The sequence below is a fragment of the Mercenaria mercenaria genome, chromosome 15 (genome assembly GCF_021730395.1).
Source record: "Mercenaria mercenaria strain notata chromosome 15, MADL_Memer_1, whole genome shotgun sequence".
NCBI lineage: Eukaryota > Metazoa > Mollusca > Bivalvia > Venerida > Veneridae > Mercenaria > Mercenaria mercenaria.
In genome coordinates, this window is record NC_069375.1 from 18411683 (window position 1) to 18425100 (window position 13418).

At 32.9% G+C, this 13418-nt stretch overlaps 1 protein-coding gene across 7 annotated transcripts in view; it reads left to right on the forward strand.

The window, feature by feature from the left end:
- The window catches only part of LOC123548862 (alpha-protein kinase 1-like), a 44487-nt gene that overhangs the window by 11978 nt on the left and 19091 nt on the right, over positions 1–13418 (forward strand). For 6 of the 7 annotated variants that reach the window (XM_045336474.2, XM_045336490.2, XM_045336481.2 and 3 more), the window contains exons 3-8: positions 5369–5450; positions 8996–9085; positions 10602–10638; positions 12016–12072; positions 12426–12491; positions 13144–13272. In XM_045336474.2, coding sequence (XP_045192409.2) covers positions 5369–5450; positions 8996–9085; positions 10602–10638; positions 12016–12072; positions 12426–12491; positions 13144–13272 — 461 coding nt within the window. The remainder of the gene's footprint in view (positions 1–5368; positions 5451–8995; positions 9086–10601; positions 10639–12015; positions 12073–12425; positions 12492–13143; positions 13273–13418) is intronic. The other variant, XM_045336516.2, reaches the window with a different exon arrangement.

Here is a 13418-nt window from a genome sequence, read left to right on the forward strand (position 1 = left end):
GCAGAAAAAAGAGTCAAAGTTATATCTATTTTTTATCGTATTAATATTTTATATAACTTTGAAGTTTAAACTTACCGTAATATTTTGTACATTTTCTTGGTTTGTTTAAATTCTATGAAACAGTGCTGCATAGTTAATAATTCAAAGTTTTAGCTTGAATGCCATAAATTAGCCATGTTTTTGTAGGTAATCAACGCTGCACGTCCTTAATGGCACAGTCTTAAAACAAGTTAACATGTCACAGTCTCTGCAGATTGTTTTAGGCTTGTTTGCGCCGGTGGCCTTAAAACGAAAATTGTGTCGTTTACCTTCAAAATATTTGTGTTGGGTTAAGTGTCACACCGACACTATGAAGGTCATATGGCGACTGTTTCCGTTTCTGATGGAGCCGGAAGACCCCGGAGTGTCCCTGTGGGCACTTATTGGGCGTGTGCGGGCACCTGGATAAAATCATCGACCTTCTTTAAGCCAGCTAGCTTCCTAACATGAATAATTCCACACCCCAGACGAGGTTCAGACCCACATAAATGAGGGGCGAATTATTCAAAGAAAAATGTTTAAAATATGTTTCATAAAATGTTTTTCACTTTGAGATGTCCAGTAAGAGACAATTACAAAATAAAATTGCCGATGACACTGGTCAACATTTACCAGTTATATTATTGTTTGGTACACCCAGGCTCTTAGACGGTTTTATCAATGTATTTCTAATTTTTGTAAGGCATACTGTATTTGAATTATCCTAATGGGTGTTTGTTTATGTAGGAACTCTTTTTAATTTAGAAAAATCCTATTTGGGGTTTGTCTACTTTGTGGTTGTTGACTCTCGATGGGTTTGCTGTTCTTAATTTAATTTTGATCGCCAAAAAATGAATTTTAACCTACAAAAGAGTTATGTAAACTTTATGTCAGTGAGAATGTTGAACTTATTTTTCAAAATGATTTAAAGTTTCAACATTTACGGAGATGTCTTGAAGATTCCACCAACAAATCGAGCCAAAGACGATAATGTAAAAGCACCGACAAATTTTAAAATGGGAAATATCCCACCTTAATGGATTTACAATTACAAATACCTTAGTTATGCAAACACAATTTTGAAAACTGATCGGTACATGCTTTCTTTGCTCAACTAGATTTACAAGGTCGTGGATTCGAGCCCCACTTGGGCCACGACCATGACCTCTCATATGACACCAGGCCCCAATTTCACGAAAAAACTTAAGTTATTGCTTAGCCTATTGCACCATGCCAGTTTTTGCCTTTATGCGTCTTCAATGTTGACTTTTTCATCTATATCAGACCCGTATATGACTCTTTCATAGATCAAAACACAACAATTCTAAATGTTACAGAAAATGAATTATAAAAATAAGAAATATACTTAAGCAAATACTTAAAGTTCGTTATATCGTGCTTAAATAGAAATATCATATTTGCGTGACTGAAATAAGTACTGCAGAGAAATACTACTAGCCACTTAATTTAGCTACATATACATTGGTACAGAAAAAATCAACATTAAATAACGATAGCTTAAGCAATAGCGTGATTTTAAATTAACAGACTTAACTAAGTAATTACCTAAGTCTTTTCGTGAAATTGGGGCCAGTACTGGTTTTTCCAGGAAGCGGACTTATTGTTATTTATGTATTTATTTTGTTGGGTTTAACCCACACCGACACAATTATAGGTCATATAGCGACTTCCAGCATTGATGGCAGAGGAAGACCCCAGGTGCCCATCCACCTCGGGTGAACCGCCGGTCTTCCGTAAGCCAGCTGGATGGCTTTCTCACATGAAGAATTCAACGCCCCGAGTGAGACTCGAACCGAACCCAAATCGATGAGGGGCAGGTGATTTGAAATCAGCGACCTTAACCACTCGGCCACGGAGTCACCAATATTTTTTAATGTTAGGTTAATAAGTCACGTGGTTATTTTCTATGGTAACAATAATTTAGTTCTTGATATCATTGCTTTGTCATGAAATATGGATTTTGCATAATTATTAGTACATAAATATCAAATTACCAGGGATATTAGGAAAACACGTATTACAAATCAAACGCCCCTATGTAGTCCTTTTAAAACAATTTAGCGACACATAGGAGACAGATTAATGAAACTATTTCTAAGAATAGATAAACAAACACATTTATTTTGCGGTAATCGTTGTCTTAAGTTATCATAGTCTGCTTCCAGTTGGACATAAGATGAGCACATGCAAATTTTATGGTATTTTATTTCCTTAAGAGCAAAAAGGCCCATTACATTTTATTTCATCAATATTAAAAATGTATATTTAATATAAAATGTTACAATTCTGCCCAATTAAGACAGTTTTTAGAAACCTGCGTATTTCTTTCGATTGGATAATTTCTAGCTTAACATTTCCGTTTCTTAGACATTGGAATATTTCAACAATCTGAACAAAAGCTGAGTGTGGTTTCAGAAATAATTTATTTCCTGTCTATCTTGGTAGTGCAGCCAGAGGCATAGCGGGTAATAATAATTTTACAAAATTGCATTTACGTATAGTTTCAAACGCGACTCACTGATAGACATATTTGACTAGTTCTTCATATCATTCCCTAGGCTAAGTCTGTTTATCAAGTACTCATGCTAAAATAATCCTGTGTTGGTTGGGCAGCTAATAAAAAATACAAAAAAAGTAAAAATCTACCATAATTGAAGAACACAGTTAATATAATAAGGATAAATGATCAGGTGCTAACGTTTTGAACAAATACATTACTCGACCAAAATATGATTCACTAATTTTAATGAGCGATATATAAAAATATGCAACCTAGCGCCTATATTATTTGACTCCATTATCCAAAATGACCAGGGTGATAACACTTAGTCCATGACTTACTTTACTTACATGTTAAAATAGCTATTTTCCCGTTAGGCAATAAAATTTTGAATTGAATAAAATTTTAAAATGCAATAGTGTTCTCATACATAATCTAAAAAGTCTAAACTGGTTTCAAAAAGTATCGTTATAATTAAAGTAACACGGTCATTTATTTCCTCATAGATATTTTTAAATAGTAAAATATTTCTCTTCAGTAAATATATATACAAAGACAAAATTATATATATAGGTTCAACGAATGTGTCATAAAAATTGTGACATCTTAGCCCTTAATTAACCATAAGGAAAATGTCAGTGTATTTTGTATTTTTAAATTAACAATATGGTTTTATTCAAAAAGCTATTACAATGTTAATTTTGTTACGGAAACGACATTTTTAAGATATTTAATTTGCATACAATTAACGACAATAAAACATGTCTTATAAGTAAGTAACTGGATAACTGTGTTGTACAAGAAGCGTGTTTTGTTAATGCGTGGGCGACTTTACGGAACTACGAAATAATAGATCGCAGCGTTTTTCAGGGTTAAACGTTACTGGCACACTTCCTTCTCCGTTGTTATTTCATTAATCAATGACTGGATGAATAGAAACAAACTGAAAATGAACACTTCGAAAACGGCGGAATTTATTACCATTGGAAGCAGACCTCAATTGAACAAATGTTTTACAAATTTGATTAACATTGCTGACGTGATATCATACGAAACCTTGAGCTTTAAAGATCATGTAAATCGCAAATATCGTACAGCCATGTTGAATTACCTACGAATTAAAAACATCCGAAATGATGGTAATATTCAACAAAAGCGGCCACTGAAATTTTAGTTCTGCCTCTAGTTATTTCACATCTGGATTACTGCAATGTCATAATGTATGATGCAGCTAACAGGTGAGGTGCGTACGATGCAACGTATTCAAAACATGTGCGCAAAACTATCCTTAACAGGTTGAAATTTGACAGTTCCAAACAAGCATTGTGACGTTACGCTCATTGTTGGCGTACATTAGCGTAACTGACGTTATCGTCGTTTTTAACCGCTTTGACGTTACAGGGATTACTTGGGGTGTTTGGGCTACAGTTTTCATAAATCATATCGTTTCGATATTTAAAAGAAATATTTTGATATAAATGTCGAATGATGCTTATTCAATCAAATTATTTATCAGACAGTGAATTATTTTGCAATGTTCGGATACAATTTTAATGCGTATACGTTATTTAGTTTTCAAACATAACGTCGACGTTACATTAATTTCACGGTTGTGACATTTCGGCTAGATTTTGTAATTTTCATGTGATAAATTTAATTTATATTCAACGTTACACTTATGCATATCAATTTGTAGACAATTGTTCGTACTTTCAGACTGTAGTCGCAGATTTGTGAACAAATACATATTTCTGCACATATTTCGGCACGTAACAACTTCATTTTATTTTTTGCATTTTTTGACACGTGTGACGTCGCGGCTAGATTAAAGTATGCATATATTAAACGCCATTATCCAAGTTAAAACAGGACAACAACTTACTAATTCAAAAGTAGAATTTATGTACTTTTTGTCAAAATAAATATTATAGAAAGTATACGACGTTTTTGTGTTCTTTTCTATTATACTATGTCGAATTAATTTTTTACTAATTATTAAACGCATATGCGATCACATTTACTAACAGGGCGATTGTTTTGCCTTTCTTGTGATATAAGCATATAAACAATAGTATTTCTAAAACGAATTTCATGAAACATTGAAGTGTAAGAAACTTACAAATTCCCGATGTTCGCCAACAACGTACGCAACGTCTGTATGACTTACATAGGTTGCCGGGGAAAGCAAGGATCGAGTTTTAGAGACTTTCATTCATATATAGTTGTCACATTGGCAGAGCACCTATGTATTTAACAGAATGCTTACAGAGTATGTTTCCAGTAGACAAGCTTTAAAATCGTCAGAAAATTCTGAATGCTGTTATGTTGTTCCATACATTTAATGATAGATGTTTATCTACTATTGGTCCAAACGTGTGGAATGAAGGCTTTAAGCATGGTATTCGGCAATAGGTAAATGGCCTCAGGGGGCAGGTTGCGGACATGGCTGTTTGTTTAAATAAAGTTATTACTATTATTATCATCATCATTATTACTATTATTACTATTATTATGTACAACGCTTTTGAATATATCGTTGTATAGAAATAGGCAATTAATCAAATTATTCAGTTTCATTTACCACCTGCCGTCTTTTCGCGCTGCTTTTGTCCGCTAACACTGCGCACTTGTGAAACGCGAAACAATGCGTCGTCTTTATGGAACGACAAGATATCAAAACATGCAAATCTGAAATAGTAGCACCTGGAAACACTTACTGATTTCATTAAAAAACTTTTAATGCACACTTTTCGACACAGTGCTGTAACAGAAATGTCGAGCTGATGTTTACAAAATCCCTTACATGATTATCAATTCTTCTAATTTCAGTCCCCCGGATGCGGTCCAACAGAAATCTGTGCAGAACTTGGAAGGAGTTATTGCAGAACTGGAGTTTGCTCTGTTTGTATAAGTATGCTGAAATTTATTATAATATGATACTAACCTATAGATACAAGTGAATCTGATAAACAGCGAATTGTACATCGGTAGAAGAGAACTCATCTTAGGTGACATGTGTTCTTTTTCTGAATCAATGATCAGTTCTTACGACGAACATGAAGAGACTTGCAGACAATATATAGTGCTTCAATAAAAAATTATCAGAAGTTACTGAGAGCCCGTTTTAGTCTTTAAACTTTATACACTAATGATATGCTCATTCTAAATTAAATAGGCCAGTTACTTAAAACACACAGTAGACTAAATTAAACAAGGACTGTTTAAACTTTTTTTAATAAATTCAGAACTCTTGAAACCTATTGTATTAGAGACAGAAAATTTGAACTTCTTCATATTTATTCCAGTATGCATAAACTATTTCGCAAATCTAAAAATTTGATTTATGACTATTGTAAAATGTAGCTTTTATCATTCATATATATAATTCGCAAATGTTTCTGTTGATATGATTGAAAAAAGAGGGTTCCTAGTATATACTCTAAGTAATTTAAGAAATATAAACACACGTTTCAGTCGCTTTAGAAGTCTTGTTAGTTATGGTGTTAGAGACCTATAATTTAACTTACTTCCCTTTCATTTCACTCCTTTTCATAAAATGATCCGCGCCATGAGAAAACCAACATAGTGGGTTTGCGACCAGCATGGATCCAGACCAGCCTGCGCATCCGCGCAGTCTGGTCAGGATCCATGCTGTTCGCTTTCAAAGCCTATTGGAATTAGAGAAACTGTTAGCGAACAGCATGGATCCTGACCAGACTGCGCGGATGCCACTATGTCGGTTTTCCCATGGCGCGGCTCAAATATGTTACTTGATTCGAGTAAGGTTTATAATCTTTATTCTAGACAATAAATAATGGTATTTGGCTAGTTTCGCTAATTGCTTTATTTACAGGCTTTCAAACCAACGTCACGTCTGTATGATCCAAAAACACTTTTTAGAATTTCACACAAAAATTGTGTTTTTCGAGCACAGAGACCTCTTCCGTGAAACGTTGATAACTCAGTTACACTATATTGCTGATCATTACTGATCATATACTGAGAATGCACAAAATTCCTTATTGTTTACAATGCTGCTCGGACAATATATATACGTAACTTGCTAATCACTTATACATTTGTTGTTTGAATTCATTTTACAGACATTTTGGAAAATGCAAAAGGTAAACTTAAATGAAAGAAGAAGAAACACTATAATTTCCAATTAAAATGTAATTGCAATCAAATTTGAAATAAGATTATTTCATGCAAATGCTTCGTTGTTGAGAAAAGCATATAAACGTGTTCAAAACAGAAAAAAGTATAAAAAAAACTAGGCTAAATGTCACGCAATGCTCTGGGAGGAAACTGCTAACAACACAACCTGTAACTCTACAGGGGATAGGCATAATCTTAAAACTTCCTATTTAAATACGATCACGAGTAGTTTCTGTTTGCATAGGGTACAGGGACAGGATTTTGTTTCTATTATGGTGATAAGAATAATTGTTTAACAAACAGGTGTTGCCCAGAGTAATTTCTACAATGGACTTTAGGCTATGCTTAAACGGTGTTTTGTAAATCGGTGTCCACATACTATGATATGATGAAAAGAAGGAGCTGCCTTTTCTAAACGCAAAATCATGCCCCGGGTGTATGACCAAAGATGTCGTTTTTATGTTTAAAGGTTAATATTATATAAAGGTCAAGGTCATCTATATATATATATATATGTAGGTCAGCTTGTAGGTCTTGCCACAAGGTTTGTTTAGTACGACTATGAACTACACTTGGTCATTTATGTGGGCTGTAGGACCAAAACTGCTGTTTGATAAGGTTATAATTTAAACGGTGAAGGGCATATAAGGATCAAGGTCATTATATAAAGACCTAGGAACTCTATATATAGGTCAGTTTATAGGTCATGTGAGTAGATTTGGTCATTTATGTGGACTGTAGGACAAAAAATGTTGTTATTTATTTAAGGTTATGGGTTGGAAGGGGAAGGTCATCAAGGTCATGTCCACGAATGTATGGCCAAATATGTTTTTGCGGTTTTAAATTTAAAGGTGAAGATCATACAGAGGTCAAGGTCGTTTATATATAGGTCAGTTTGTAAATCTTGCCGCAAAATGTTGAGTGTGAGTATGAACTACATTGGGGCATTTATGCGTGCTGTAAGACCTTAACATTTGCAATTTAAGGTTTCAAATTAGAAGGTGAAAGTCATATATAGTTCAAGGTTATTTGTATTTGAGTCAGTTTGTAGGTCTTGCCGCTAGGATTGTTGAGTGTGGGTATGAACTTAATCGGGCTATTTATGCAGACTGTAGGACCATAAAACTTCGTTTTTTAAGGTTTTAAGTTTGATGGTAAAGGTCATAGTAGGTTTAAGGTCATCTATATATAGGTCAGTTTGTAGATCTTGCCAAAAGAAATTACTTTTTCATTCATTTCTGGTAAAAAAGAAAAAGTTGAAACTCCACTAAAGTAAAAATGTTGCAGGCTCAGTTTGATTGAGCCTGTTCGTGGACGGTAGTGGAAAGGCCAAGTCATGTCTTTGTATCTATTTTGTGTAATTGTGATATTTCTCCGTTCTTGTGCTACACTTTAAATGCGCAGTTATAATTAATTTTGTGCAAGAATATCATAAACTTTATATATTTATTTCCTTTAGCAATTCATCTATATTAATGTCATCAAGCTATCAGTGTTAACTAATTGCTTAGGTTATCATTCGAAAGCGTAATAAAAAGTCATCATCTTTTCAAATCTAAAATGAAAACAATTATACACATTTTGTACAGTATGTGTAACAGATAATGTTAAAATTAAATGTTTAGTGGCTTTCCATTATGAATATAATGTAATAACATAAATATGCAATCTTCACTATACCGTATATGCATGAAAGAAAATATACCTTTAACCCTTAGCCTGCTAAATTTCTAAAATGGACTGGTCGGTCAATCAATATGGACAGTACAATTTATCATTCGAAGGGGTTTTCACTAAAAATTTAGTAACTGAACAGCGAACAGTGCAGACCATGATCAGCCTGCACATCTTGGTCTGTACTGGCCGCAAAGGCAGAATCACTTGCCGCCAGCAGGCTAAAAGTTAAACAATCAGCTACGTAGTTGTCTGTTAAACTTTAGTTAAGAGCTTCATTTCCATCGTTGATATGTTAAAGGTTTACTTTATGATTTCAGAAAAATATGATCTATCAGATTACCAGCGCTTCATTTCCAGTTTGACTATGTGAAAGTTTTACTTTCTTATTTCAAAAATGTCATCTATAAGATTCCCAGCGCTTCATTTCCAATTTGACTATGTGAAAGTTTTACTTCATTATTTCAAAAATGTCATCCATAAGGTTCCCAGCGCTTCATGTCCAAATTTGACTATGTGAAACTTTTACTTTATTATTTCAAAAATTACATTTATCAGATTCCCATCGCTTCATTTCCAATTTGACTATGTGAAAATTTTACTTTATTATGTTTATGATTTCAGAAATGTCATCCATCAGATTCCCAGCATCAGCTTTAGCAGGCATGTTCACTCAACAGACACAGCCAAAACCTGTACAGCCAGTAGCACCAGGTAATTAAATATACAGTTCATTCAGTTTTTACATATGATACAAGATCTGTCGACTTTTATAAATGAGACAATCGAAAACTTAAAGAAAACCGCGCTTCTGTAAAAACTATACATACCAGTATTACGGTACGGTAAAAGAGCTTGTATGCAATTGTTGTACATCCATTTTTGAAGAAATAAAAAGTCGTGCAGTTCCCACAACAACATTACTATTTAGTCTTTAGTCACTGTGATTGTTCCATTTCGTATTGAATACTGAACTGCATGGAAAAATGCATATTTATAGAGTTGTTTTAATGGGTTGCATTAATTTGATTTGAACTGAAACAAATCCAAAACTTTTGTTCTTTTGTTTGAAGAAACGTTTTAGTTGTCCCTTTTATAAAGCAAAGTTTTACATGTTTAAAAACATATATTTTATTCCTTGTAGGCATCTAATTTTAAACGAAAACACTTATTAGTTCTATTAATCTCTTCAATTCCTTTACCTTGATGCGAAACATCTTTCTACGATACTTTTACAAATATACCGTGTTTTAAGTTTTGGCTACACAATATAAAATATAAGTATATAAAATCGTTTTCTTATGTACTGTTTGTAACATTTTTAACATCTATATTTATTACATGTTTGACGTCGCGGGAGTGTGTTAAAGCCATTAAATAAAAATGATAATACACTACTGTAATAAAGCTTTGACGTCGACGTCGTGTATAGTATAGGAGACGTTGGTCAAATTGACTTGTTTATATAGTAAAAGAAAATAGAATTTTTTATCTTTCTACAGGAAAGGCTAACATGTGATAAAAAGAATATTACATTTGTGACTTTCCACATTGAATTTATTAAACTCGTTGAATACAATTGATAAAATGCTCGGCAGAGCCTCGCATTTTATTATTTTATTCAACTTGTTTGATAAATTTAATATGAAAAGACACTCATGTAATATCCTCTATATATAAGACGTTTCTTTTGCTGGCAATTAACAGTACCTGTAACAGACAAACATCTGTGTGGCATCTGCGTTATTTTGATAATTGTAATTTTGTAATGTTTACGACTGTCCAATTAAAATCGTTGACTTACATTGGTCTAGTGTTTCGTCATTAAGAACCAAAAAATCCTGTTTTGTACTGTGTGATATCCCGACATAGACCATGTTTGAATATAATCTGTTTATACACTTTATTTTGCAAGACCCAACTTCTATAAATCATAATACATGTACTATCTTTTGTTTTTGTCCGTAACATGATTTTAGCTGCTGGTTCTGGCTGATGTTATTGCCTTATTGCATTCACCTAGGTGTTGGATGACAATATATTTGAACGAAGTGTGATATATACTTGAAAACAATGGATGCTTTGAATCATATGGATTATTCTGAGTATTTCTGTAATATTTTACAAAGAAAAAAAATGACAAACAAAACATCGTACAAGGTGAATGCAATTTGACGATGTAAAATAGTTCTTTACGTCTAAATGTTTGCATTGATACACTAACTTTCAGTTCAACCTGTGCAAGTGATGCCGCCATCAAACCCATTGTAAGTACATTTCTGTGACACAAAACTGTGAACATTTATTTTAACTTTGCATATTGCAATGCTGGTCGGTTGATACTTATAGTCTAATTATATATAGAATGCATGCTGATACATGTGTATGTAAATATTATATGTAGTTTATAAGCAAACATTGCATGCTAACTAAATTCTGAAAACACCTTTAAATTTATTGTATTTTCTATTGTTTTGTGATCTGTTGAAACAAAGGTATCAAAAAGTATTTGTATGTGACCTCTCCCATAGGGTTTATAATATAAGTTTGTACTTCCCATTGTCAAATTTGATAAATCACTTTAATAAAGTACAACTAAATCAATTTTGACACTTAAAGTGAAATATCTCAATACCACTAGGGCATTATAATTCTAAATTATAATAATAAATTATGATCCTGCAACAGAGTGATCTTATCACGTGACTTTCAGTCAAATCTTGTTAATAAAGGCCAGGAATCAATTTATTATTGTGCATATGTTTAAAAGAAGATATTGCTGAATCCATTTAGGATTTGACAACTGATAAACACCTAACTTGTTCCAAAAATTGTATAAATTTTCAGTGTTGTAACAGTCTCTTATTGCAGCTAAGCGATTGATTAAAACCATCTAAATAATTATTGTCCATAGCAAACATTTATCTTTGATAGTTTTATAGATCAGCCACTTTGATTTGCTCGCAATTCAAAGAATAACGATATAGTTTAGTCGTAATTGCTTCCTGTATGTTTCTGGAGATTGACTATATTATTATCGTCGGCATAATGGAATCCTTTCACTTATTACTGTTCTGAAGTTTGATTTGATGGTCGGAAATCTTAATAACTGCACTTCAACTCTGTCATTTACTTTAGACAGTGCATACATTGTCTTTGCCAGGTAGTTTCTGAAACTGTTTAGTTCAGCCACATTGTGAAGTGTGACACATGTTGATGTATTGTTGCAAGTCCTGTTTTACAACTGTGTATTTGTAGCATAGTGGAACAAGATATGTTGTGAATCTGTCTACACGTTTTTGTGCCATAAGATATCTGTTGTAGCATTGTTCATTATATCTGTGTATCAAATTCTTAGTGTTTGTGAATTAAAATCTGAAGCAGCTTGTCCAAGCAACTATGATCACTGTTTTAGTTAAAATCTCGTTTATTTAGATATATTAACTAAGAAATTTGTTCTTAAAATATATTCTTTGAGCATGACTCAAACTAACTCCTAAAAAACGTCTAAAATGTTTCTGGACATTCAGTCCTCATCAATTCATTACATATGGTGTCTCATTCCGATTGATAGACCAATACTAATTGGAGCATACAAATGAAGATATATGTCCTTTCAGCTGATACTTATATCATCGTTTCAGAAACACTAGTAAGAATGCAACAATCGGACAGTCGTCTGACACAGCATCAACAGTAATGTAAGCAGTACATATATATGCAGCCGTATACTCACAATGCTTCTCATAATACTGAAGTTTTGTTTCTGAATAACGATCTATCCTTGAATAATGTCTTGGTTGATCACTGATATTCTATTATCTTTGTCAGTAATATAAACATTTCAGCTGACAGTAGGCCTATAGATAAACCGATATACAAAATAATAAAAATATGTTAGTGTTGTTTACACATAAGGTTTCCGCTGCTAATATATCGGAAATACTGACTAATTGTTCGTCATTCTATATTTAATGTTACAACTTTCCGTATACAAATAACAATGGGACATTGCGGTAAACCTCATACAATGTTATATCTTAATAAATTTCAGAGACAATAAAAACCAAGAGGCACAGATTTCTATCGTAGAATATGCCGCAAAACAACGTAATTTTTCGTAAGATACATTGCTTTTGCACTATATGCACAAAATGTAATTAATGCACATGGGATCATACACCTTACTTGTTCGTTGAAGTCACATATTTAGTTGATCTAAATACTTAAGTTCAAAATCATTACAATTAACACATGCTGATTATTTTAAAGAAGACTCATATTGATATTTAAATTACATTGTCCCAGGAAGAAACGTTTTTCAGCATTTCGGTTTTGTCTGAGTTTTCCACATTTAATAGAAATAGTTTGTGATACTTTCAAAACGTTTACTTGAATCTTTGGAATAATCAAAATCAGCATCTGGGATCATATAACAAGAATATCAAGAGTCTTTTTGAAAGTCAATTAAGTCCACGAAAACGTATGAATTGATACATGTATTTATAGTAAATTTATCTAAGAAGACGTGTGAAAGAGATTAACCCTTAAAATTTTGTTGGAAAGATTAAAGGCACTTGTTGCCAATCTTGAAACTACATACTGATTCAAACACTTGTTGACATTTTTCTTAACATATTTCTAATTGAAAGACCGTTTGACAAAATAACTGTGCTTAAATCAATTTAAGAGAATTGAATTGATGAAAACTGTATCAGGTATTGAAAACTACGCTTGAATTCTGTAATTCTTATAATATCTCATTATTGCAGACCAAACGATAATGGAAATGCCGCTGAATTTCCGACAGGAAAGTCTAGGCCTCCACCACCCTCTCCTCTTACAGCAAATACGAGTAGCTACCAAGTACTTCCGGGATTGCCCAAACTCAAGTCTAACGCGTAAGAGCACAACACCCATTTCTTTCAGATGCTCTCCTTCTGCTAATGTTGGTTTATTATAATCAATTTACAGAAACCTTTCTTACTTAGGATAAAATATTATTTGTTTCATAGCTTTGCACTTAAGTTGCTTTACCGATTCCAGC